Consider the following 25,232-nt stretch of genomic DNA (forward strand, 5'->3'; position numbering starts at 1 on the left):
GGTCTGGGCCTCTCAACACTGCAGGGCTCTTCCTGTGTCCAGAGGGCAGCCGTGTGGTCAGGACAGTGTGAGAGAAGGCAGCCTTCTCTGACAGGCAAAGCAGAGCCTGTGTGAACTCCCAGGGTTCCCAGCTTCTTCCTTCCACTCTGGGTTCTGCCGCTTTCAGGATAGGAACTGTATCTTTTTATGACTACAGGCCAGGGATCCAGGACACTTGCTTTGTTCTCACATATAACTGGTACTGTGGATTGTTCTGAAAAGTCAAAGGGTGACGTGCTCCCACATCCAGACTAATTCCCTACCAAGTTTCATCTCGGAGGGCCACTGTACACCCTTAGGGTCACCCAGACCTCAGTGCCGAGCCCTTGCCTAACTGCTGCCACCATAGCTCCCTGGGGCTGCCTTTCTCCTCTGAACTCCTCACCCCGCTGGACCTGGTATGACCTTCCTCTTCAGGCTGCGGCCTGTATTTGGCCTTGAGTAGAGCGGCAGAGGGCAGAGCCGTGCTGCTTAGGCAGTTCTAGATAAAGGCAGAGGTGGAAGCTGGACGCAGCTGCGGCCTCAGGACTCACACCTTCCCCAGAGCCCAGGCTTTTCTCCACATTGGCCTTACTCCAGCGACAGGCTGCACACCGGAGGCAGGTGGGCGTGTCTTGCCTACAGGGATGGGAGGCTGGGGCAATCTGTCTTCAGCTCATGCTGGATAATAGCCAGGGGGTAGTTCTGAGTGGGTGGTACTCTAGGCCCTTGTGGCAGGTCATGCTTACATATGTGGCTAGGGATGGCCCCCAGAAGGTGTTCTCGTGTTTCTGCCCAAGTGCCCGAGTGGGTTGAGGGAGGGCAGGGTTCCACCTGCTGTGTTCTGTGGGACGGTTGTGGGGTGTGGGGGTGGCCTCCCCTCTCCTCCCAACCCCTCTCCGGGTAGAATCCAGGTGGATTGTGGGCTTGACTGAAGCTGGGGGCTTCTGAGATTCTCCCAACTGTGATGGATTTGTCGTATAGTGGCCTGAGGCTCAGGATCTGACACCCTTGGGCTCTGCCAATTAAAAAAATCCATCTGAGCTTGAACACATTGCCCCCCCCCACACACACACACAGAGACACACAGTGGCCATTTCCTACTGTGTGAAAGGAAGCTAAAACCAGCCTCTAGTCATGGCTTCCATAGCAGTTAGGTTGAGGGACAGGATGCACTCAGATCTGGATGCGGCGGACTTTCGCAAGCACTAAGTGCTGTCCTCGGTACTCAGCACCTTGCTAGTTCAGGGCCTCGCTCCCGCCTCTTGGGACTCCCTGTTGCCCCTGCAGCCAGACACAGAAGGATCAATGACAGAAGGTAGCAAGGCCGTCCTCTTAACCAAGACAACTCTGAATAAAATAAAGACAGCCCTTAGCCAGCATCTGCTCCTTGTTTGCCACGCAGGCATCAGGCATAATTGTCGGCTCAGAAAGTTTCTCTCCTCCTCCCCTCCCCTGTCACAGCCCTTATCTCCAGTCCAGCTATGAAAGGGCACACTGACAGCTGGGGGTGTTATCTGGTAGAGCGGACCTTTTCCTTGGGTGTCTCCCAGATAAGACGTCTTATCAGCCCCCACGTCAGGGATGGTGCCAGAGCATTCTAATCATTGAGGCTTATGACATTTCCCCTCCCATCCCCCGCCCCCCTTTATTATCAAAGTCACAAAAGGCCTGAGCTTTCGAAACAGTCGGATTTGCAGACAGTGTGGCTCTCCAGATGGCCTCCGGCTAGGCCCGATGGTCATGAGTCTATGTTGGAGGGGTGAGGCTGGGCAAGGAGGAGGCAGGCACGAGTGTTTCAGATGCCCACTGCAGCCCTGTTCCTGGCTTGCTGTGTGACTTTCTGCCGGACCCTTGATGTCTCTGGGCTTTTTCTCTCACAAAACCAGATTTTTTTTGGTGCACCATTCATCGAATGCCTTATTTTTACCTTATTTGTATATCTGTGTGAGGGTGTGCCATGCCTGTGTGATGTTCATACATGTGCCATGTCTGTGTGAGGGTGTGCCATGTGTGTGAGGGTGTGCCACGCATATATGTGTCATGTCTGTGTGATGTGTATACATGTGCCATGCCTGTGTGATGTGTGTACATGTGCCATGTCTGTATGAGGGTGTGCCATATCTGAGGGTGGTGCTGTGTGTATACATATGCCATGTCCGTGTGAAGGTTTGACATGTATGTACCTCCTGGAGTTGGAGTGACATGGGTGCTGGAAACCGCACTCAGGTCCTCTTTAAGAGCAACAAACACTCAAGTGTGGAGCCTTCTCCCCAACATCTACTTTCCTGGCCAGACACTGGGGCAGTGGAAACAATAAGATGCGGCCCCATGGAAACTCACGGTCCAGCGGAGATGGATAGACATGAAGTTGGCGAGTACAACTCAGTGTGATTAGGGCTGTGATGAGGGACGCCCAGATAGATAGCCAGCCAAGCCCTCTGAAACAGCCCTAAATTAACATAGCTGGTGACAGTGCCACAGGCCCAGGGTACAGCAGGTGCCGTGGTCTGGAGGTATGAGGCAACCAGGAGGAGGGCCTTGGGGCAGCCTTGAGAGACTGGGCGGCTGGGGTAGACCTGGGCCAGGCAGAGAAGGCTGGTTATGTTGGGACAATTTAAAGGCCAAGCTGGCCCCTGGCTCATCTGAGATCTACCCCTCCCCAGTCCCCACAGCAGGACACAGGGTTGGGGCAGAATGGATGGATGGTGATCTGGGAGACTTGAGGAGGCCGAGAAGCCCCCTCTCCACCTCCCCGTGAAGCTGGTGTCCGAGGCTGTGGGGTCAGTCAACCTGGTTCCTGCAGAGGTGGGAACTGAAGAACTGGCCTGAGAAGCTGAGGGGAGCCAGGACTGGCCATCAGCCATCCTTCCCCACAGCCTGGTGGCCCCCATGATCCTCGGACTGCTTGAACATCCCGGCTCTGGACGGCAGGAGTACCACAGCAGGCAGGCTGCCCTCAGTCAACAGCTGTAGCCCATCATGTCTGTGTTAGCTGCACGTGTGCCAGGGTGGGTGCCCACCATCCTGGAGTGAGGTGGGACTCTGGCCTCTTGCACCTGGGCTAGGACCCTAGAATAATATGCTTTTATAAGCCAGAGAGCACTACCCAGCCAGGACAGGGACTGGGGGACTCTAGGCTCTGGCCTTTCTCCACCTAGCCCAGGGCTGCCTGGTTTGTGGGAGCCAGACAGCCCCCGGGGGGCCCAGGTTCTGTGCCCTCCAGTCCAGCATCACAGATGCTGTGGTGAAGGGGAGGAGTGGGCGGGGTCAAACAGGCGCCACCAGTCTCTCACCTGTGTGTGTACCAGTCTTGCGTCCCCAGGGACCCCACTCGTGTGATGGAGTGTGACACAGGTATATATTGCATGTGCACAAGTGAGCACCTGCAGTGTGTGGAAACCAGCACACTCTGTGTAAGTGGGGTGAACTGTGGCCTCAAGGCCGGACTGTGGCATGTGGTGGAGGCGGCGGTGGCCTCGGCAGGCCTGTCTCTGCCACCTGCTCCCATCCCGGGTCCCTGAAGAGCCTCCCTGCTTTCTGCCGTCAAGGACTCCAGCCCTGCAATAAGCTCCACTTCACTCCTTCTTAAGCTGTGCCATTTCTGCCTGATTGTAATGGCATATTTTAAAATTACCAGAAATCAAAGCCGAGAAGTGGATATTGCTGCTTTTATTGCCTCGCTGTGTTGAGACTGGGGGAGGGGAAGAGCATTCCACCCTCCCCCACATCTATCCCCCACTTCCTTTTTCTTTCTTTCTTTCTTTTTTCTTTTTTTTTTAATAGACAGTAATAGGAGAAAATTGGTTTTGAAACTGAATAAAAGTCCCTTTCAGAGGAAATCTTTACTCGCGGGTACCTCCGCCGAAAGTAAAATAGAGCATAATGAAAGGTGGTTACGTGATTGTCTTTCATTTACCGAGAGGCCAGGACAGACGGGAGGCTGCCACCGTCTCGGGGAATACAAGATTGGAATAATTGCGCCGTAACAAGGAGCTTGTTGTGAAATTAGTATCCTAAGAAAGTGGTGAGAAAAGGCTTTGCTCATGAATACTTCATTATCAGAAGCAGCAGAATTCTGGGCTTCAGACACCTGTTTAGTATTAAATACCTTCCCTCTCTCCCCTTAAACAGCCCCTCCTCGTTTGCAGCCGGCACAGGATGGAGGCACCCCAGGCAGGCTGCCAGGGACAGGAATGGGTGGTGATGGGGAGGATTCAAGGACCTCAGGGTACCCAGGCTGAGGAGAGAGAATAGGTGGGCCCCACTGGGACGCCCCCTTCTTCCACGGTGGCCTCCAAGACTGGCTTGTCCTGGCCCCAGTGCTCAGGGTACCACACCCTCAGGAAGGCAGGCGTTGTGGGGACACAGGAACTTTCTGTGCCCCGCTGCCCATGGCGTCTGACTTGGGGAGGTGAAAAACAAAACAGGCTATGGGGTGGCCCATCTGAGCTGCCGTCTAAGGGCTGCTGTGGGGGACTCTGGCCTACCCTTCCTACTTGGAGTGAGCACCCCAAGCCTCCTCCTCAGGACACCTTCCCAATGCTCCTCCAGGGTACCGTGAGAACACCCCAAACAGGTGCCACACCAGTACTTACAGTATCAGGGACACAGTACCTACTGGCTCTACCTGAATACTCCTGTATGGACCGCAAAGAAGACCTCGTGAGCTATGGTCAGATCTATCATAGGATTATGAGAGAGCGGGGGTCTAAACCAGCCAAAGCACAGCTTGACCGAGGAATGGAAGTCTGAAACAGTTGGCTGTGACCCACACACCATCTAGCCAAGGTTTTATGAGACTCATGAGTTCTGGCTCTGTTGTGGTGGAGGGCCACCCCTGATCCTGTCCTCTGATGGCTTTGTGGCACCTACAGTACCTCAGTTTCCCCATCGAAAGGAGATAGAATGTCTGTTCTGATCATCTGGCCCGAGGTACACATGGTGGCACCCCCTGATCCCAGCAGCTGTGGAACATATGCTGTAGTCTAGCCTGGACTACATAGAGAGAGGTCTAAAAAACAACCAGTCTCTGATGTTGGGGTGCCAGGGAGGGTGGGAGGTTGCTTGGAGCAACTCTCAGTGACCAGTGCCTCGTCTCCCTCTTCACAGGAACCCTGCTGCAGAACGTGCCCCGCCTGGGGCCCCCAGCTCAGTCATGCTGGCCTGCCTGCAGAGGACTCAGGACCCGCCCAGCCAACACCTGGCCTGCCCCAGCAAGAGCCTTGAGCTTCGCAAGTGTGAGTGAGACCCCTCCCCTGCCTCCTGTTCCCTGTTCCCTCTGCGCACCCGGGACTTGGTTTCTGCTCCTCAGGACAGAGTGGGCCATGCTGGGGTGTCCAGTGTAACCCCTGCTGGGGTGTTCATGCAGAACCTCTTCACTGAGGTACCTTGGGAGGCCTGGGCTCATCCCCCAGGGAGACACCCACAACATGCCTCCACGTCAGAGTTCTGGACGTGACCCCAGCACTCGGGAGGGAGGCCAGCCTGGACTGCATACTTCATGACAGAAAGTAGGAATGGGGCATGGGTCTCCAGTGAGGCGCAACATGGCCTTCGCCCTGCAGCCTGGAAGCAGCTGTTTACGCTGTTGCTGCTGCTTCAACTATTTATCTTTTCTGAAAACAGAGTTCTTGTCCATCGTTCCTAAGGACAGAATGAGAGACTGGAGCCCCCACCCCTCAGAGGCAGCTGGTGTCCACTTCCTGTGTGCCCTCAGATGTTTTATGTGCTTTGGCAAATACTTGCACATCTGATGCGGTCCAGCACCTCACTTGGCCATCCATCCTCCAGGTCACCTGCCAGAGAGCTGCCTCTTTCCGTGTCCCTTTCTCTGGCGAGGATGAGCCATAATTTATTTGGCCAGCCCTCTCTTTAAACTGTCCACAGCTTGTTGATCTGATAAGCGATGTGGCAATAAACCCTGTGTTGTCACCAGGTGTGAATGCAGCGTGGGGAAACTCTGGAAGAGGAGATATGGCGTCAGGGCATGTTAAACCCTTCATCAGTCTGGCAGCCTTAACGGTTGCACCCTGGGACAGTGTGCAGCCATGTAAAGGACCACTTCCCCACATGGTTGTGCCACCAGGACAGGCTCTGGCCCCTGGGCAGTGCAGTGGGTTTACTGTGTAGTTCTCATTTCAGATGACACAAATTCAGTGTCTTTGTATCAGACCATTTGTTTCGCTTTGAACATCCTGTGCATCTAAAGGGGTGTTTTCTGATGGGGTGCTGGTTTTTGTCCCATCTTTGTTACCTTTGGGAGCCATTGTATGTGACATGTGAACAGCATGTTTCCCCTGGTTTGTCTTTTGTCTTAGATTCTGCCCCAGTTCATCAGAGGTCCTTTGTGGCTTTTGGGTTTAAGTCATACTTAGGAGACCCTTCCCCAGGCTGCTTTCTAAAGGGAAACCATCCCCCCGCCCCAAGCTTCCTTCCAGTCTCTTGTTTAAAAGTATATGACTTCCCTGATTCAAAAGTCTTCTCTTTTTTTTTTTATAGTATTCAAAAGATTTCCTAGGCACTCAGGAGGCAGAGGCAGGCAGATCTGAGTTCGAGGCCAGCCTGGTCTTCATAGTGAGTTCTAGAACAGCAGGGCTATGTAGAGTGATGTCGCGGGGCGATCGGTAATGAAAAGTCCCCAGACTATCTTACAAAAGATACAGCTTTAATAAAACAGAAGGAAAAACTTACACAGAATCCCACCGTCTGGAATATTGGATCCAGGCCAAGTCGAGAGGGAGAGAGAGGGCGGGGGCTTTTACCCGCCAGGTTTATAGGTAAACTTTTGCCTTAGGGGACACGCCCCACGAAGAGGATGTGATTGGCTGAACTCCCCTATCAGTAGAGAAACCTTGTATCAAAAAAAACAAGACAAATTGTTTCGTAACTTACTGGTTTAAAGTGTGAGGTTGAGATCTAGTGTGATCAGAATCAGGCAGGTACTGGTCTCTTTCCTTTCTGTTTGGCGACTCTGGGGATTGAACCAGGTCCTCATTCATGCTAAACAACATCTCTTGCCACTGAGCCAGCTAGGTCCTCCATGCTGCCATCCGCATTTATCCATCCCCACCCCAGCTAGGTCCACCATGCTGCCATCCGCATTTATCCACCCCCACCCCATTTTGTTTTCATTCTTCTTTTTTTTTTTTTTTTTTTTTTTTTTTTTTGAGGCAAGGCCTTGCATAGCCCAGGCTAGCCTTGAGCTCACCGTGTAACCAAAGATGACTTTGACCTCCTGATGCCGGGACAAGGGTCACATTACCACAGCCGGCTGCTCTCGTTGCTGAGGGTTGGAAACTGGTGAGTTTACTGAGCCATGACCCGTTTGGCCAGCAGTGATCTCTGGGCAGACTCACAGGCTGATTAGCATCCGCAGTCACGCAGCCTCAGACCCAGCGCCAGCTGCCGCCTCCCTCCACCCCTTCTCCATGGAGAAGTTCAGCTCTCCTGTCACAAATGACTTTCGCACCATGCATGCTCCTCTGTGGTTGTTTTTTCTGTAATTACATTTATTTATTTTATGTGTGAGCACATACACACGTGTCACATGTGTGTACACATGGAGAGGTCAGAGGATGGTTTGTGGGAATCACTTATCTCCTTCCATCATGTGGGTCCCCAAAGTCAAACTCAGGGCCCTTGGGCCTGGTCGCCAGCCCTTTAACCTGCTTAGCCGTGTGGCTGACCCAGTGTGGCTGGTTCTCCAAGGTCAGCTACATTGCAGCACTGATAACACGGATAGCTTCATGCTCCTTAGTAACCCACTCCAGATTTCCATGGTAACTTTGTTTATTTGCCTTCTGACCTGAGGAGCCACTTCCTTAGGGGTGGCGTTCATGGTGCAATTGCACACCTTGACAGATGGATCCCAGGAGTCATGTAACGCTCTTTCCCTCCGAGAACGAGGCATGCCTGTGTGCTCACACTCCTCCCGTGTCCCGAGGCATGCCTGTGTGCTCACACTCCTCCCGTGTCCCGAGGCATGCCTTGTGTGTTCACACTCCTCCCGTGTCCCCAGGAATGTTCTAGCAGCCACTGCCTTTAGCTCCAGCATGTTTGCAGACCAGTTTGCTTCCGGAGAGGAGAGTGGTTTTTGATGCGCGACTTCCTGCATAGCGAGGCTGATCCTGTGAACACTGCTGCCCCCTGCCACCTTGCATCCTGTTGCTAAAAGGACTTTCCAGTTTAATCTCACCCATTTTACAGTACTCAGTGAAAATGAGTATTTAATACTTTTTAAGAGCAGCCTCATGCCGTCCAGGCTGGCTTCAGACTCGCCGTCTAAGGGAGAATGTACTCATTCATTATGCTACTCCCCCCTTCGGGGAGCTGGGCTTGCAGGTGTGCACCACCGTGCTGGGTTTGGTTGTATGTGCTTGTTGTTTTAAGACAGAGTCTCTCTGTGTAGACTGGCTGGCCTGTAGCCTGCTATGTAGCTCAGGCTAGCCTCACCCTCCCCAGTGCTGGGATTAAAGGTGTGAGGCCCCGGACCTCCATGTCTGGCTCCTGTCTTATCGTTGTTTTGTTGAGTAGGGTGACTGTGGCTGTCGTCTCTGGAACGCTGACGATAGTGGTACAAAGATGCGTACCAAATCCTGTAGCGTGCCGACAGCTCTGCCAAGGACGTGCTGGCTGTGCAGTGAGTGTGTGTTCAGGTTGAGTCGGTCTCCCTTTTAGTAAAGGTTTATGATCAAGAACGGGGGTTGGACATTTCCAGATGGCTGTGTAGGTTATGAGCCTGTGAGCAGTGATGTCACGGGACACCTTTATGTTGAAGGATCCTTGCATTCTGGTTGAACCCTATGTGGTCACGGGTGGGGAGGGGGGAGATCACTCTTTCTAACATACTTTCAGGATGTTATTTTAGGCTTGGATCTCTTATTTAAGATTCTTGCTTTAGAGTTTCTTTAGCATTCTTGAAGACAGGGTCTTGTCATGAGCCCTAACCTTACTCCCATGCCCCACATCAGAACAATTGGTTTGTTGTTGACTGTTGCCACCTGCAGCCTTCCCTCACTCCTGTGCTTGGTGACAGTTAAGTGGAATTGTTGTAAAGACTGCTCAGTTCCAGGGTAAAACTAAGCCAGTGTGTGTGCCAGTGGGGCCGGCATGTGTGCCCGTGGGGCCTGGCGTGTAAGCCGGTAGGGCCCGGCGTGTGTGCCGAGGGGGCCGGCGTGTATGCCGGTGGGGCCGCCGTGTGAGACAGTAGGGCCCAGTGTGTGTGCCAAGGAGCCCGGCATGTGAGACAGTAGGGCCCGGTGTGTGTGCTGAGGGACCCGGCGTGTGTGCCGGTGGGGCCTGGCATGTGTGCCAGTGGGGCCGGCGTGTGTGCTGGTGGGGCCCGCGTGTGAGCCGGTGGGGCCTGGCGTGTATGCGTGTATGCCGGTGGGGCCGGCAGCCTTTTAATGCTGTTTGCTCTTTCTTCTCTGGTAATTGTTTTTAATTATTTTCCTGCTCCTTGAATGGCTCTGATAAAGAATTTTAAACAATTTGATCCAGGTTTTTCGATGAGGATACATAGGGTTGAGCAAAGCAGTGTGGTGTAATTTGATCTCCCTGATGCCAGATAGTGAGTGCTCTTTGTTTTTACGTGCAGCTTCACACACAGATGGAGAGGCCAGAGGACCTGAGGTTCCCACCGCTGGCTGCTTCAGCCACCAGCGAGCCTCAGGCTTTCGGCTGTCCTTGCTTCACCACACTTGTCTTCTGTGGGACCGAAGGATCACAAGCTCTTTGCTGAGCCATCTTCTAGCCTCGTCCCCATTCTCGATTACATTAGCTAATGACGTGATCTATTGCCGTTCCCCAAAGATCAGCCTATAGTATTTATTAGTAATATTACCCTTTCAGGGATTCTAATTCATTGATTTATGCTTTTATCTTTATTAAAATCTTTCTGTTTTTTGAAGTTATTTTTTGAGTTAGAGACTTAAATTTTTTGATTTTTACTTAATTTTTTAAAAATGACATTTCTCTGTGTGCGTCTGAGAAGTGGTGTGCACCGCAGCTGGGGGTGAAGCTCAGAGGACAAATTGCAGGAGTCGGTTCCCAGCTTCTCCCGTGGGGCCCAAGGATTGCTCTCAGGTCTCAGGTTTGGCAGCAAGTGTCTTTACCCACTGAGCTTGACAATGTATGCTTGCCAATGATTTTTATTATTTTTTTTTAAAAGGAAAAGGCTACAAAGTCTAGATTTGTATTTTGAATTTTACTTTCTAGAAAGTTGTTTTAAAGTTTTGATTTCTGACTTTTTTCTTCATCTTGACTTTCCCAAACCCTACCTGTCCATCTAAGCAAGATTTGTGTGTGTATATGCGTGCACACATGTGTGTGCATGTGTGCGTGCTATGATCAGAGATGCCTCTAAAAGTTAATAGAAGTTATTTTTGTGTCTAGAGACATATCACCCCCCAAAATACCAGCTCTTTTGTGCAGTGTTTTGTAGTACAGAGTAAGCTTCGGTTTTGTTTTGTTTTGTGTTTGTGATGAGGACTTAGAAGGCAAGCCTGTCTGGTTCAGGGTTTGGCTGGCGCTCTCATTCTCCCTGCACCAGGTAGGATAAGGAGCTACATGCCCTCTGCTAATGGGTTCCAGACAGTTTCTTCTCGTAGAATCCGTAATGATACTGTAGCGCTGTTTAATGTGCAGATATTAGTCCTGTAAACCTTCATGGGAAGAAAATCCTTTAAAAAAAAAAAAAAGTTGTTTTAACCCTTTGGGGCCTGGAAGAGATTTTAAGATAATCAGCCTGCTTTTTTTTTTTAAACATAAGGGTAAACATTTATTACTTAAAAAGAAATAAAAAAAAACAGAGAGACAGAGATAGACAAATATAAAGACATAAAGACACAGAGACAGAGAAAAACATAAGACACATAAGACACAGAGACAGTGTGCACACGACAGGAGACAACCACACAAGAGAGAGAGAAAGATGGCGAAGGGGGAGGTCAGAAGTGGCTGGGTGGGCGTGGTTAGTTCTTAAAGTGGCAACAGAAGACTAACATTCCCAGATCCTTTTTATAATAAAAAGTAGAAGGTTAGACATTACAGGTTGAAGGAATTGGGGCGGCGAATTCTCAGAGCTCACATTTCTCTTGCCGCCTTCACCTCTTCTCTGGACTACTGTTTCCGCCTGACTCTCCTGCTGTAGAGCTGGAGTGAGCCTTGTGATCCTAACACACCACTCCCCTTTACTACGTACGGGGTGTGCCCCCTGCCTTCCCCTATTGCCCTCCACCACCTCCCTCTGAACCCAGTGCTCGCCGGACGGACGCTCAGGCACGCCAAGGATCCCCTTGCCTCCACATCTCCCCTTCATATACAGCCAGGGACCTGAAGTTAGGTCCTCGTGTTTGTAGGGCAGGTACTTTAGGGCAGAGTTGTTGTGTCGTTTTCCCTGAAGAAGATGACGGAATCAGTGTGTTCTGCGGTTGCTCCTTGGGGCTGACTTCATGTCTGCAACCTCAGCAGCTGCGCATGGCATCTCCTGGTCCCTTCTGGTAAAGACAAGAATGGCACTGTGCTGTAACCGGGACCTCGTTAGGGTTAGGGGTTAGGGTTAGGGCTAGGGCTAGGGTCGGCAGTACCCTCGCTTCAGCCTCTCTGGTGTTATCCCAGTTCCTGCTTCTGTTTCTCTGTCCTCAAGAAATAGGAACTGCACACCAGCGTGTTAGCCCTCCGCGCCATCTTCTAAAGGTAGCTGACTTCCAGGGTGCTGCAGGGCAGCCATGGGCAATCCATAGTCACGATTTTCTACCTTCCAAATGCTCCATTCCTTGTACCCCTACTTGACAGGGTTAAAGAAAGCACAACTTCATGCCGCTCTGCGCTCACCCCACCTCTGCACCTTGTTTTCAAACTTAGTCGCCCTCTGTATCCAGTTACTTTACCAAGCTGTCTTGGGTTGACCTGTTTTCATCCCTTTCCGAGCATCGTGGCCTCTAAGCCAGGCTCCTAACTTTGTTTCCCTCCTTCCCCTCCACGCTTGCGCTCGCTCTTGCTCTCCCTCTCCCTCCCCCCCTGCACTTTGAGGACCATTCTCTTCTCTTGCACAGTTGCTTTGTGTTCCTGCTTCACAAACACAGTTGCTTTTACATGTTTGCCCTGCAGTCGGTCTCCGTGAAGCACTGGGCTGTCACTGCCATCTCTTCTCTGGTGACAGTCTTCTCTGGGGATGTAGTTTGACATCACCCATGACCTTGCCCGAGCTTTATTCTGATGAGGTCTCATGCTTGTTCAGCGTGGCTTACCTTTGGAGGAAGTGAGTTTGTCCGGCCCAGCCGTCTGCCGGAAGTTCATGGTTCAGGAAAGCTGAGGCCATGTCCTGATGGGACTTTCGCAGTGTCACGGATGCAGCCACTCCTCCTCCATCGCTGCCGGGCTGCAGAGCAGGTGCGGCATGGCTCTGTGATTGTGTTCCTAGTCCTGTGCTCTCTTCAGCCAAGTGTGCTCCATGCACCTCTCCTGTCACTAGAGAGGGACTTTGGCTTTGTATTTGGGGTGTCTCCAGACCTTGAGGGGTGCATGCTGCTGCTCAGTGAGTGCATGTGACTTTTCTACAGTTTTTTTTTTTTTTCACCACACTTGATCTTTACAGCATAAAGATCAGTTTGCATTCAGGCCTTAGCGGCTATGTGCACTCAACACAGGGAAATGGCACATTGAGACACAGCTGGGCATCTGCGACGTTTCTAGTCAGTTCAGTTTTTGTAGGAGGACCTCACTCTCCCAGGATCTGTCCTTGTTGTTAGATAGGATCTCACCGTGTAGTCCAGGTTGGCCACAAACTCCTGGCCATCCTCCTGCCTTTGCCTTCCAAGTGCTGGGGTCGTAGGTATGGGCCACCATGCTGGTTGGGCAGTGACTACATTTCCTTCCTGCTCCAGGGCTGGAGCAGAAGAGCACAGAAGGCCCTCGTGGTCCGCCTCTTCCCACTCCAGTCCTTTCCCGGTCTGTACCGATTGGAGAAGACATGGGGTCTGGCCAAGAGGGAACAAGGAAGGAGATGAGGAAATTATGTCCCAGGCTCTGCTGCCAGACCCGCCTGACACCTGGATGAGGCTCCTGCCTTTTTCCTCTAGGTATGGTGATAGGTGTGGAGCCCTCTCCTCTCTTTGTCCCAAGCAGAACTTAGGATGGAAAGGCTGGCCTGAGCTTTGGGCCATGCTGGTTACCACTAAGGTAGGAAGGTCTTGGCCAGGCTATGGGCAGCGTGACCTTGGACAAGCTGATCAGTCTCCCAGGACCCGTGTCCCCTTCTATAAAGCAAAGGGACAGAAAGTGGGTAGCCTCAGAAGATACGGGGGTAAGGGAGCCAGCTTGAGACCCTGTCCTTTTCCTGTACTAGGGGATCACAGTTGCCTGACTTGAACTGCGACAAAAGCCAGCTGCCACATGTGCCCAGAACACACACCTAAGGGGCCAGAAATGGTCACAGATTCCATCTCTAGCAGAAAGTGACCTGAAAAGAAAGAACAGAGTGTGTGTGTCCCCTCCCCTCCCTTAGGTCTAAGAGCTGAGCCTTCCCAACTGGCCCGAGTCCTAAGGTCCCAAGCCAGACCTGCTCAGCCCCCAGAACCCTCTGTCTCACTTCTGCAGGCCCTCACCATCAGTTGCTGATATACAAACTGAGTTGTGTTCTACTAAAATCCAGGCTCTGCAGAGTCCCAGGGAGGTAATGTGTAGCTGGTGGGGGAGGGTTCCGGGACGGGGGCTCAGCTATGCTCAAGGGCACGGGGTGGGGAAATGGGCTGCTGCTCAAGAGCAGTAGATAGCTTGTGCCAGAACCTTGCCCCCCACCCCAGGATCCGAGATGGATGGATGAAGGGTCAGGTCCTGACTGGACCCCACACAGGCCATGTGTGTGACTTTAGAGGAGTAATTGGACACTAGGACAGGAACAAGAAGGAAGGAAACCATCGCAGGTGGGCAGCCAATTCCAGCACTTTGCCTGCCCCCTTCCAGCCCCAGCACCGCTCCTTGCCATGAAACACTGAAGGGCATGTAACTCAAGAGCAGTAGACCTTCAGCCTTTCTGACCCTTCCCTACTGCTGGGCATTCCCTATGATCTGCCAAGTGGAATCTGCCCCAGTGAACTTCCAGCCGCTGCTCTTTCTTTTCTTTCTTTCTTTTTTTTTTTTTAAAGATTTATTTATTTATTTATTAAGCATACAATGTACTGCTGACAAGGGAGGCACCAGATCTCATTACAGATGGTTGTGAGCCACCATGTGGTTGCTGGGAATTGAACTTGGGTCCTCTGAGCCATCTCTCCAGCCCCAGCTGCTGGCATTTCTACAGGGACTGGCAAGACGGCTCAGCAAGTAAAAGTACTTGCTTCCCGGCCTGCTGATGGCAGTTCCTGGGGCACGTGGGAGAGACTGGCTCCAGTAAGCTGTCCTCTGACCTCTACGTGGGTTGCTGTCCCTCTGTCAAAAGAAAAATGTAAAAGAAAAACCAGAAGGGGTAATGCATCAGACTCAACGTGTCCTTTCTGAGGGGTCTGGTGCACTGGGCCCTTGTCCCTCATCCATCTGGAAAATCCAGTCAGACGTACTGCCAGTGAACCTGAGGGCTGGGGGCCTGGTGGGGAAAAAGACCCCTGGCCACACCGCCTGTGCACAGGGCAGGGGGTCCTAGTAGCCAGCAAGACAACCAATGAAAACGAACATGCGTCAGGGTCAGACATAGGACATCCGGGAGAAGGCTTGAGCAAGAGTGTGACTCTAACAGCGTTCTGCCGCAGAGGCTGCCTGACTTTGCGTGCCTTTGCGTGCCAACAGCTGCTCTCAACCTTATAGGCCACACAGCCAGACGTGTTTTAATATGAAGCGGCGGAACAGTTCTAATAAAGTCTCCCTGGTGGTGGGGCTGGGGAAGATAGCTGCCCTCACGCTCTTACCTTGCACATGCGAGGACCGGAGTTCCAGCCTCATGACGTTTTTGTTTTGTTTGGAGGCGGGGTCTGCCTTCACCTCTCGGGTGCTGGGGCTATAGGAGGGTGCCTGTGCCCAGGACCCCGACTTTATTAGTCTCGAGTGCTCTGAATCCGTTCCATGCGCTCCTGGCTGTTACGTATCTTCTTTGAGGAAGTATCTGTGCATTTCCTGTTTTAACTTCTTTACTCACCTTTCCCTCGGATTATCCAGGACCCATGTGTGTTCTGGGTCTTAGTCCTGTTTCCCGTGCATGAGTTGCAGAATCCTCTCCCATCATGCAGCTGTCTTCCTCACACTTCCTGACCCCCTTTGAAGCACACAGCTGTTTTCATTCTGTGACGTCATGTCCATTGTCAGGTGCTTCTGTTCAGGTTCTGTCTGACTCGTGCTGTTGTGTGGCCTCCTGTGTTTTCTGAGCCTCTCTGGTCTTCAGGCCAGTGAGACAGTGCAGTGGGTGGATGCGCTGCTACCAAGTCTGCCGACCTGAGTTCATGCCCAGGATCCACACAGTGGGAAGAGTTGCCATCCTGTGCCCATGTGGGGCCTGCTGTCCTCCACCACATATCGTAAATAAAGGGGGTTTGGAACATTTTACCTTTCTTTGTATGCTTCTAAGTGCACTCTTGAGTTGATCTTTCCATATGGAAATGATCCAACCTCATTATTTTGAATATAGCTGGTGTTCTCGCCACCAATATCTAGATATCGAGTTGTCTTCAACACCAGTCCCTGGAAAGACCACTCTTCCCTACTGAGTGGTTATGTGAATTCGTACCCTGACCTGCTGGTGCCTCTCTTTTTCTGCCTGATACCCACAGTGGCCCGATTGTTTTAACTGTTCATTAAGCTTCAGAATTAGAAATTGTTTGGACTTTTCTGGATTCCCAAATTTCAGGACACGCTTCTTAGTTTCTGCAAGGAGGCCCAGCTGCCGTCCTGAGTCTCCCAGTCCATGAACATGGGATATCTTCCCATTTATTTTCTTTCTTTGAACGTTTCATTGCTTTCAGATCACTTTGTTCTTCTGTTAAAATTTGAACAGAATTGCCGGGCAGTGGTGGCGCATGCCTTTAATCCCAGCACTTGGGAGGCAGAGGCAGGCGGATCTCTGTGAGTTCGAGGTCAGCCTGGTCTACAAGAGCTAGTTCCAGGACAGGCACCAAAAACTACAGAGAAAGCCTGTCTCAAAAATCAAAAAAAAAATTTGAACAGAATTAAGGGTTGCTGCTGTGTTTTGTTTCTCCTGGTGCTAGGGATAGAACCTGGGGCCTTACCATATGATAGATCCCGGGGCCTTACCATATGATAGAACCTTACTCAGCAACCACTCTGCCCAAGCTTCTCCCTCAGCCCTAGTGTTTCATTTTGTTTTCTGAACTGTGAGCAGATGGAAACAAAACTGGAAGAAAGTAGGTGCCTGGTAGTGGTGGGCAGAGGGCACGAGACCTGGGGAAGGAGGCTTGGCACTCACGGCAAGGACGAGTCAGGTCGACTCTTGTGTGCATGGTGCAGACTAGAGTCATGTATGACCGAAGCAGCCAGGCTGAAGGGCAAGTGAGAAATCGTGAGGGACAGGCAAGTTAGAGTGGGAAAGGATGGAAATGAGACAGTGGCCACCCCAGGGCCCAGCCATCCTAGGGGTGAGGAGGGCCTGGGTGGGGTGGGGTGCAGGATGCCCCGAAATTAGATCTCGTGGCTTTATCCATGTGCACACACATCGGAACGTTCTCCCACTTAATCTTCACCCCCTGCCCCAAGAGATAGCACACGCGACGCGCGCGCGCACACACACACACACACACACACACACACACTCCAACCATTAACAGAGCGCTCCTGGAATTATCCAGGGTCTAATCCTCTGTTTGACCACCAGGGGTCAGTACCTGCAGCAGATTGGGGTCCCTGGGACAGGCAGCAAGGTGCCAAGCAGCCATCCCCGTGACTGCTTGAGTCCTTCCCAATAAAGACCAGAGAACAGCTGCTCTCCCCTGCCCAGTCGTTTCCCCCCACCCCCAACCCGGAGGGGTCTCATTAGGCATTCTGCTGGTGCCACCAGCTAATTAGTGTCACGTTAATTGAGCATTCAGGAGGCTGCCACCTCCAAGGGCATAGTGTCACAGTGAAGGGGAATGCAGATGAAGGGTGGTGCTCTGGGACTTCCTGGTCCCCTGTGGAGAGGCGGGGGCTGGCCGGAAGAGGATGCTGTTACCACTTTCCCACTCCTGTGACAGCGCCAGCCTGTACTCAGAAATCTGAGCTTCCCGTGGGTCAGGAGGTGACTGGGCCACCTCGGGGAGACCCTGTTCTAAGTGTGCTGCTCCTGAGCCCCAGGCTCCTGAGCCCCAGGCTCCTGAGCAGGCCTGCCCCTCCAGAGCTTCTCTCTCCTGTCAAGTGAAGCTGGCCTCAGTATAAACCTCCTAAAACAGCCTGAGCCCTGGACCACCTCAATGATACAGGCCTAGATCCTGCAGGGCATCTGGAGCCCAGGACCAGGAATTCTGGGATAGCGGCTCCCCTCTCTTCTTGAAGAGGCATCTCATTGCATGCCTAAGTCCTCTGGAGCCCAGCCTTCAGCCCCATCCTGGTAAGAACACAGGCAGCCTGAGTCTGCGTAGTCAAGGTAACCGTGACCCAGCTCTACCACTTTGTGGTCCCCACAGCGGAGCCCCGCCCTCCCTTCCCTGCCCACCCTGCTGCTGGCAGAGTGCAGTGAAGCCCTCTCATCTCCCTGAGGCAACATTAAACCCCACTCAGAGGGCTGGTTTTAATTGGCTTAATATACTCGTTAATAACCGCGTCTATTTAACGCACCTGTAAAAGGCCCATAACATTAACTTAATGGCAGCGACAGTTCGCCCGGCACTTCCTGCCAGCCTTTTAAATCTCCAGACAAGCCGTTAATGGGGACTTCCTGGATGGAGATGGATTGGGGGAGAGCTGAGCAAGGGAGAGGCAGCCCGGGTCACCCTTGCTTGATGCTAACCCTGCGCGTCTAACCTTTTCGGAGCACAGGGCCCTCCAGAGCTGTCTCACGAGGGCACAGTGCCTGACCCAGGGGAAAATGCAACCCTGTGTGTGCTGAGGGCCTGTTGACAGGAAAGGAGGCTGCAGAGGGAGGTCTAGGTCAGGTGGCCAGTGTCGCCTTGAACAGCGTACCTTAGTGAAGGCTTCTGCAGAGGAGCTGAGTGGAGACTGCACATGAGCTCCAAAAAAAATCATTGTCAACGTTGACATGGGTCAGGGACACCAAGAAAGGCCAGTCCTTTGTACCTGCTCTCAAGACCCTTCGGACTCAAGCAGTGGGAATCAATTTAGTACCAGCTTGGAGAGGGGCAGTGGTACCCTGAGGGCACACGTGGCAGATCTGGGACTTAAAGACCACTGGCATTCAGTTGGTCTGTCACCCCTGCTCAAAGGCACACCCCAATCAGGTGTCTTATTTCCAGCCAGGCCCACCTGGTGTTCAACTCGAGATGAACACATCAGTGTATTAATCCGTTAGTGCCCTAAGTCCCCGTCAACTTTACGTGTGCCACCAGCAAGGGACAAGCCTTAACACAGGGGCCTTCAGGGAATTATTTTATACCTCAATCATAATGGATGGTCTCTCTCCCTGGGAAACCGTCCATGTGAAGCACACACCAGATGACCACAGTGTCCTGGGGCCTGGATGTTTCGGTTTCCAACACCCATCTTTGGATTGCTGGCCCCTCTGCTCAGATCCTGTATGGCTCCCCTCTTCAAAGGCTCTGCGTCCAAGCCACAAACCCTCCCAGCCCACCACTCAGTCTGCTGGACCCCGCTGTTGATTCCCAGGGCAGTGTGTCAAACCGTCCCAGGAGTCAGTGCCAAGCGGCCACTATACCCCGGACATGGCAGTGAGAAGCTGCCCGTGATGTTCCTGAGGGTGGAAGAAGTGTTTAGGGTCTTCTGGACATGAGGTACCTGTGTGGTCTATCCACATGACTGGGTTCAAGTGGCATTCGCGTGGCCTTTTACCGAGTCACCGTGATGGTAGTGAACACCTTAGTCCCAGCACTCGGGAGGCAGAAGCAGGTGGATCTCCGAGTTTCGTGAGGTCTCATTGTAAGTTCCAGGACAGTCAGGGCTACATAGAGAGACCCTGTCACCTCACCAAAGTCACTTAGCAACATTCCTGCCCACTCATACTACATTCTTCTCATATAATGAAGCCACTAATCCAGTTCATACCAAACGAGGGGAGCCAGACATGGCTACTTAGGGAAGATGTGCCCAAGAATGCAGATGTGTCCACCACACCTGTCAACCTGCCACCCACCCAGGGTGCTGGCTCCTTTCCTCCCTGCCTGCATGGTAGGACCCAGGAAGCAGTAGGTATGTGGCAGACAGCAGTGGCAGAGGTCCAGAAGGGACAGGCTCCAGCGTCTGCTGTGTCCTATGGGAGTGGAACCCAGCTGTGCAGAAACCGTTAGAGGGCGCCCTGAATCTGGTGGCCAGCTGCAGTCAGTGCCATGGTCCCTTCAATAATGACAGCTGCCACTGAGATTCCTCAGACTAACTGGCACAGGGGTAGGGCAGGCTGGGTGGCTGTGTGGATGCTGGGCTTTTCCAGTGGGGCCAGCAGCCTCTGCCTTACCCTCCCCTAAGGAGCCCGCTGATGCTCAGCTCTCCAGCCTCTCCATGAGGACCTTTCCCCATTCCCTGTTGCCCTGCGTTTACCAGACCCTGAGATGCTGTGAGCACCTGTGACGGGGACTTTGCAACCTGGGCCCAGCAGCCAAGTAGCCTAGGGTCCCAAGCCAGGTCCACTGCAGAACAAACTGTGGTTTGAAGCACTCCAGGGTAGCCAGAAAAAAAGGGTCTTTTAGGGACCAAGGCTTAAGGCGGGGGTACCATCTCAAAGGTGTATGTGGGACACATGATTAAACCGGCCCTGTGATGGGAACCCCAGCAGCCTCACTGTCACTGTGTCCAGGAAGAGGCTCACTAAACACCAGCCCAAGCAGTCCCTGAGCAGCTGGGTGGTGGCCTTCAGCGGTCAGACATGCCCCAGCCCTGCTGGGCACTGCCTGGGGTGGAGTGACAGTGACCCAGAAGACAGACCGGCCTAGCTCTGCCCTTGGCTGGCTGTGACCTCTGACCTCTTAACCTACAAAATGGAGACCTGTGTGTCATCTTATCTTGGGTCAGGTGACAACACTGTGTGGCTGATGGGACTTGGAAACCCAAGAGCCACTTGTGTCTACTCAGGGTCCCTCAGGAGGCTCAGCTGGGACTGAACAAGTCTCACAGGGCCAAGGCCTCTATTCATCCCTTAGGCCTCTCCAAGGTCCCCGTGTGACTGGGTGTCGTGGGAGAACCAGCCCGCAGCAAACCAGGTTTCCTTCCGAAGGGTCTTGCTGGCTATACAGTTCAACCCTGCCTGCTGTGGGACCTGGGGCACAGCAGAGACTAGAGTGCCGGGTGGTCAGAATGACTTGAGAGCCAGGGCTCCAGGCTGGCTGCCACATGTCACACCCATCCCTATGTACACCACAAGGATGCCATCCCTACACACACACACACACACACACACACACACACACACACACACACACACACACCACTCCGAAAATGGTGGGTACAGAGCCTGTACCTGGCCGGCGCTGGCCGCGAGCCTCCCTCTGCCTCCAGACACCACTGCCTGCAGGATGCCCGCTGACCAGATGGGGGCCAGGTGCGCCCTCTTTTGGTAAGAAGACCAGGGAAGCAGGCATTTCCTCCCTTTTCTTAAGGTTTTGAACACCTAATTTATTCCATCCATTAGATAGATTTTGTAGATTTAATCATTTTCACAGTTGGTGGCTCATTGGATACTCAAGATAAACTCCGAACGAAAGCATAATGCGGAGGACAAATGAGTTTTCACACCACAGTGGCAGACACTTGCCTGGGAAGAGTTTAAGGGGAACGCAAATACACACGGCCATCATTTTTTTCCCCTCCCGGCAGCTGCTTTTGCTGAGTCTGGTAGGTTTCCACAGCTAATTTCACCAGTTTTGTTCATCTGTAAAATTGCATAAAAGTGACATTTTTGTGCTCATTATAGCAACTGCTGATTTATGGCTGGCAAGTGAGGAGCTGGTCCCTTTTTTGCGGGACTCTCAGAGCGGTGCTAAGTGCCCATGAAATTGCTTGTATAATGTAGTTTAAATCCAATAGCAGAGAAAGATTCCTCCGTTGGCCAAAGTGGCATTTCCATTCTCCACACCAAGTTTATTCTAGGCTACTTCGGAGCTGGGGAGGCCCAGAGCAGGGCCGGGGTGGACTTGCCTTCTGGGTCCAGGTTAGGCCAGCGGATTGAGAGGTAGAGGAATGCGACACCCTGTTCCACGTTGTCACTGCCGCCTCCGGCCATGCTGCACCTGGGCCTTGCTGGCCCGCGGGGCTGGGCGGATCGTGCTCATTCTGTCCTGTGTGCTGTGTGCTGTGGGATGTGAGGCAGCCACCAGGTCCAGCCCACTGGAAGCCACAAGTATGCAGACCCCTAGTTGTGACAAGCATCTGTCTCCCTGCAGTGGGCAGATACATAGTGGGCAGGCCCTGCCTCCGCTGGCCTGACCTCTCCCAGATGTTCCTGGCAGTTCTGTCTGGGAAGGCTGACCTAGTCACCACCCTGCCTGACACAGAGAACCATCATCCAGACTAATGTTGGACCAAGGCCATTCAGGTCAGGCTCTGGGAGGACAGATAGGAAGCCTCCAATTGAAAGGACCTCACGGGTGTGTCCCTCTCTGATAAGACTCTGCCCTGGGCCAGACTTGGTCTCTTCCAGCACTGCCTAATTAATACACATGGACCTGCTGAGTCCTCACAGCCACTCTCAGAGGCAGCCTTAGGAGCAACATCTGTATAGATGAGGAAAGGAAGGCTCAGCCTGGTGAAGCCCTTACCTAAGTCCCCTGTCACCCACCGTGTGACCCACGCGCTGGGCCCCTCAGCACCGCCGAGGTCACCCTGTGACTGGCACCATTATTGTCCCCACTCCACAAGCGGGAAAACTGAAGCCTGCCCCAGCAGCTTGCCTAGGGCTACATAGCCCACATAGCTAGGGCTCCACCTAAACCCTGTGCCAGCACCAGTACAGGTCTTCCTGTGTGCCTCCCTGTGCCCCTGCCCCAGAGGAAGCTCTGGACTGTGCTCTGGTCTACTGGAATGACTCAGGATGCCAGGAGGGGGTCTTTGAACCAGCAGCTCACCTCCCCCTGGCAGAGCCAGTTGTGACCACCTAAGTCTCACAATCTAGAATGTCACACACAGTATTAACAGGCCAGCCACCGTGAGCGCCCAGCATCCACTTCATCTCACCCAGCCTGGAATACCAGCACAGCTAGTCCATGCTGGCAGAAGTGGGGTGGGGCTTGGGATGCTCGGTTGGTAGGGTAACTTGTCTAGGAGGCCCTGGGTTCAATCCCAGGCGCTGCATAACAGGGCGTGATGGTATACAGCTGTGACCCTCGCTCTTGGGAGGGAGAGGAAGAAGGATCAGAAGTTCAGGGTCATTCTTGTATATGCATCAAGTTTGAGGCCAACCTGAACACACCCAGGACTCTCTCTCAAAGAGGAAAAAAGTGGCAAGCTTGGCTTTGCCAAAGAGTGGTGGGACCTATTTAAACTTTGTATGTGTGTGCGGTTTCCTCTGTGAACTTCATGCTTTGGTTCAAAGGTTGGAAGTGTGGAACCAACAGAGGAGAAACCAGCAAGGGAAGGGGAACTGGGCAGCTCCCAGAGCCCTAGTGGGGACTGAGGGGTTGTGGCTACCAGCCTGACACTCACTTGTGCCTCTGTCTCCCTACAGGCGAGTCAGTGGCCAGCTCTATGCATTCCGCCCGCTACCCAAGCCCAGCCGAGCTGGATGCCTATGCCGAGAAGGTGGCCAACAGCCCACTGTCCATCAAGATCTTCCCCACCAACATCCGGGTGCCGCAGCACAAGCACCTGAGCCGCACAGTCAACGGCTATGACACCAGCGGCCAGCGCTACAGTCCCTACCCTCAGCACAGCACCGGCTACCAGGGCCTGCTGGCCATTGTCAAGGCTGCGGTCGTCTCCTCTAGTTCAGCTGTGCCCGCTGGGCACACCAAAAGTGTGCTTAAGAGCGTGGAGGGCAAGCGGACTAAACTGTCACCGGCCACTGTGCAAGTGGGCATCGCACCCTACCCGGTGCCCAGCACTCTGGGGCCTTTGGCTTACCCGAAGCCACCCGAGGCACCTGCCCCACCGCCCAGCTTACCTGCAGCCGCTACTGCCACCTCTGTGATCCCTCTGCCGGGCCGGGGCCTGCCCCTGCCACCTTCCAATCTGCCCTCTATCCATAGCATCCTCTACCAGCTCAACCAGCAGTGCCAGGCCCCAGGCGCTGCCCCAGGCGCCTGTCAGGGTGTGGCTGTGCCCCACCCCAGTCCAGCTAAGCATGGCCCGATGCCCAGCTTTCCTAGCATGGCTTACTCAGCCACAGCAGGTCTGCCAGACTGCCGGAAAGGCGCAGAACTGAGCCAGGGAGCCACACCAGCCCTGACACTGGCTGGGGCCACCAAACCTGCAGGGTATGCAGAAGGTGGCCTGGATTACCTGCTATGGCCGCAGAAGCCACCCCCACCCCCACCCCAGCCACTTCGAGCCTACAGTAGCAGCACTGTAGCCAGCAAGTCTCCTGAGACTTGTGGCGGGCGGGCATTCGAGAGGGCCAACGGGTCGCCCCACAACTGTGGTGTGGGGTTGCCTACCAGTTTCACCGTGGGCCAGTATTTTGCTGCCCCTTGGAACAGTGTTCTGGTGACACCTACTAGCGACTGCTACAATCCAGCAGCCGCTGCGGTACTGACAGAGCTGGGGCCGGGAGCTGCCCGGGAGCTGGCTGGGCCTCCTGCAGACACACTCTCGGGCCTGGCCAGCAAGAGCGTGTGCAACACGGCGGTGCTGAGCAGCAGCCTGCAGTCGCTGGAGTATCTCATCAATGACATCCGGCCACCCTGCATCAAGGAGCAGATGCTCGGCAAGGGCTATGAGACAGTGGCCGTGCCCCGGCTGCTGGACCACCAGCACGCCCACATCCGCTTACCCGTCTACAGATAAAGTCTGCTCTGCGAGCTCATGAACCGATGGACGGACAGATGGACAGGGTGCTGAGGGTTAGCAGGCCACAGCACAGGGCAGGATGCTAGCAGGCCGTCCCGCCTGCCCTGTGGCTGTGTGTCCACAGGGAAGCCAGGCTGGTTCGCTCCGCACTGCGGTGGGCAGGCAGGTTGACCTCACTCACCAGGGCTTTCTCTCCCAACTTGCTGCCCTAGGGAGCAGGGAGGGTCCAGGGCTGCCTGCAAGGCCCATCCTTCCTCCTCCGAAGCAGGGAAAGAGGACCTTCTGCAGACAGGAAGTTCCTTCTGGAGCTCCAGCAGAGGCATTCAGACCAGGGGTGCTCCAGTCAGCATAAGTCGCACACACTGGGTCTTTACCCACAGTCCCCTAGTCTCTTAGAAAAGGAGCAGAAAGGATTCTAGAAAGTCCCTGGGTCCAAAGTGTACCCCCCACCAACTACTCTAGGTGATGACCACTCTGACTCCAGACTCCTAGAGGCCTCAGGACTACCAGCCCCCTGTTCCTCCTGACTCCCCTCCCCATCTTTCCTAGTAGGAATCACATCCCACCCTACTCTCTCCACCCTGGACCAACCTCTTCTCTGTTCCCTCCACTACTCCATATAGGGCTGCCGGGAACAGCTGGTGCATTGCACAAGGGCACCGTGCCCAAGGAGACTCCACTCACATCCTAGACGTGTGTATTTGTTACAGTTGCCTGCGTTCCGAGGAAGGGACACCATTTCCCTACCCGCACAGAGATGTCACGGGCTAGCGAGGGGCATGTAAATTGAAACTCCATTCACGTGGATGATCTTGCCTTCAAGTTGGGGTCTCCTGGGAGCTAGTGAGAGGGTGACCTACTGGCTATAACTGGAATACCCCATCCAGCTCCTCTGCACCCCCCCAGGCCTGACCCGCACTGCTGTGGGGGAGGGGTGGCATAGATAAGCCCAAGAAGTCATGGCCTGCAGTCCCTGAGTCCCAGCCCAGCCCCAGGCGCTCACTCTGGAAGCGGTACCGTATCTCTCCAAGGCCTGTCCAAGCACTAAGTGCATTTACAAATCTCTGAGAATGTTTTTTTATACTAAAATTGACCATTATATTCTACTGTGAGAAGTGCAGTCTGCACTATGTTGTTTTAAAAACGAAGAGAAAGAAAAAAACCAGAAAACA

The 25,232-nt window shown here is 53.4% G+C and overlaps 1 protein-coding gene across 4 annotated transcripts in view; it reads left to right on the forward strand.

Annotated features, from left to right (window-relative positions):
- Positions 1-25,232, forward strand: part of Fam222a (family with sequence similarity 222 member A) — a 46,621-nt gene extending 21,389 nt beyond the window's left edge. The window contains exons 1-3 of one of the 4 annotated variants that reach the window (XM_087903730.1): positions 5,147-5,258; positions 7,196-7,320; positions 22,781-25,232. In XM_087903730.1, the coding sequence (XP_087759856.1) occupies positions 22,801-24,057 (1,257 nt within the window). In that variant the 5' untranslated portion in view covers positions 5,147-5,258; positions 7,196-7,320; positions 22,781-22,800 and the 3' untranslated portion in view covers positions 24,058-25,232. Of the gene's footprint in view, positions 1-5,130; positions 5,259-7,195; positions 7,321-12,942; positions 13,101-13,619; positions 13,694-22,780 lie in introns of those variants that run through there. The other 3 variants (XM_048449815.3, XM_085680574.2, XM_085680573.2) reach the window with 3 other exon arrangements.

Source organism: Myodes glareolus, chromosome 2 (genome assembly GCF_982192425.1).
Source record: "Myodes glareolus chromosome 2, mMyoGla1.1, whole genome shotgun sequence".
Taxonomy (NCBI): domain Eukaryota; kingdom Metazoa; phylum Chordata; class Mammalia; order Rodentia; family Cricetidae; genus Myodes; species Myodes glareolus.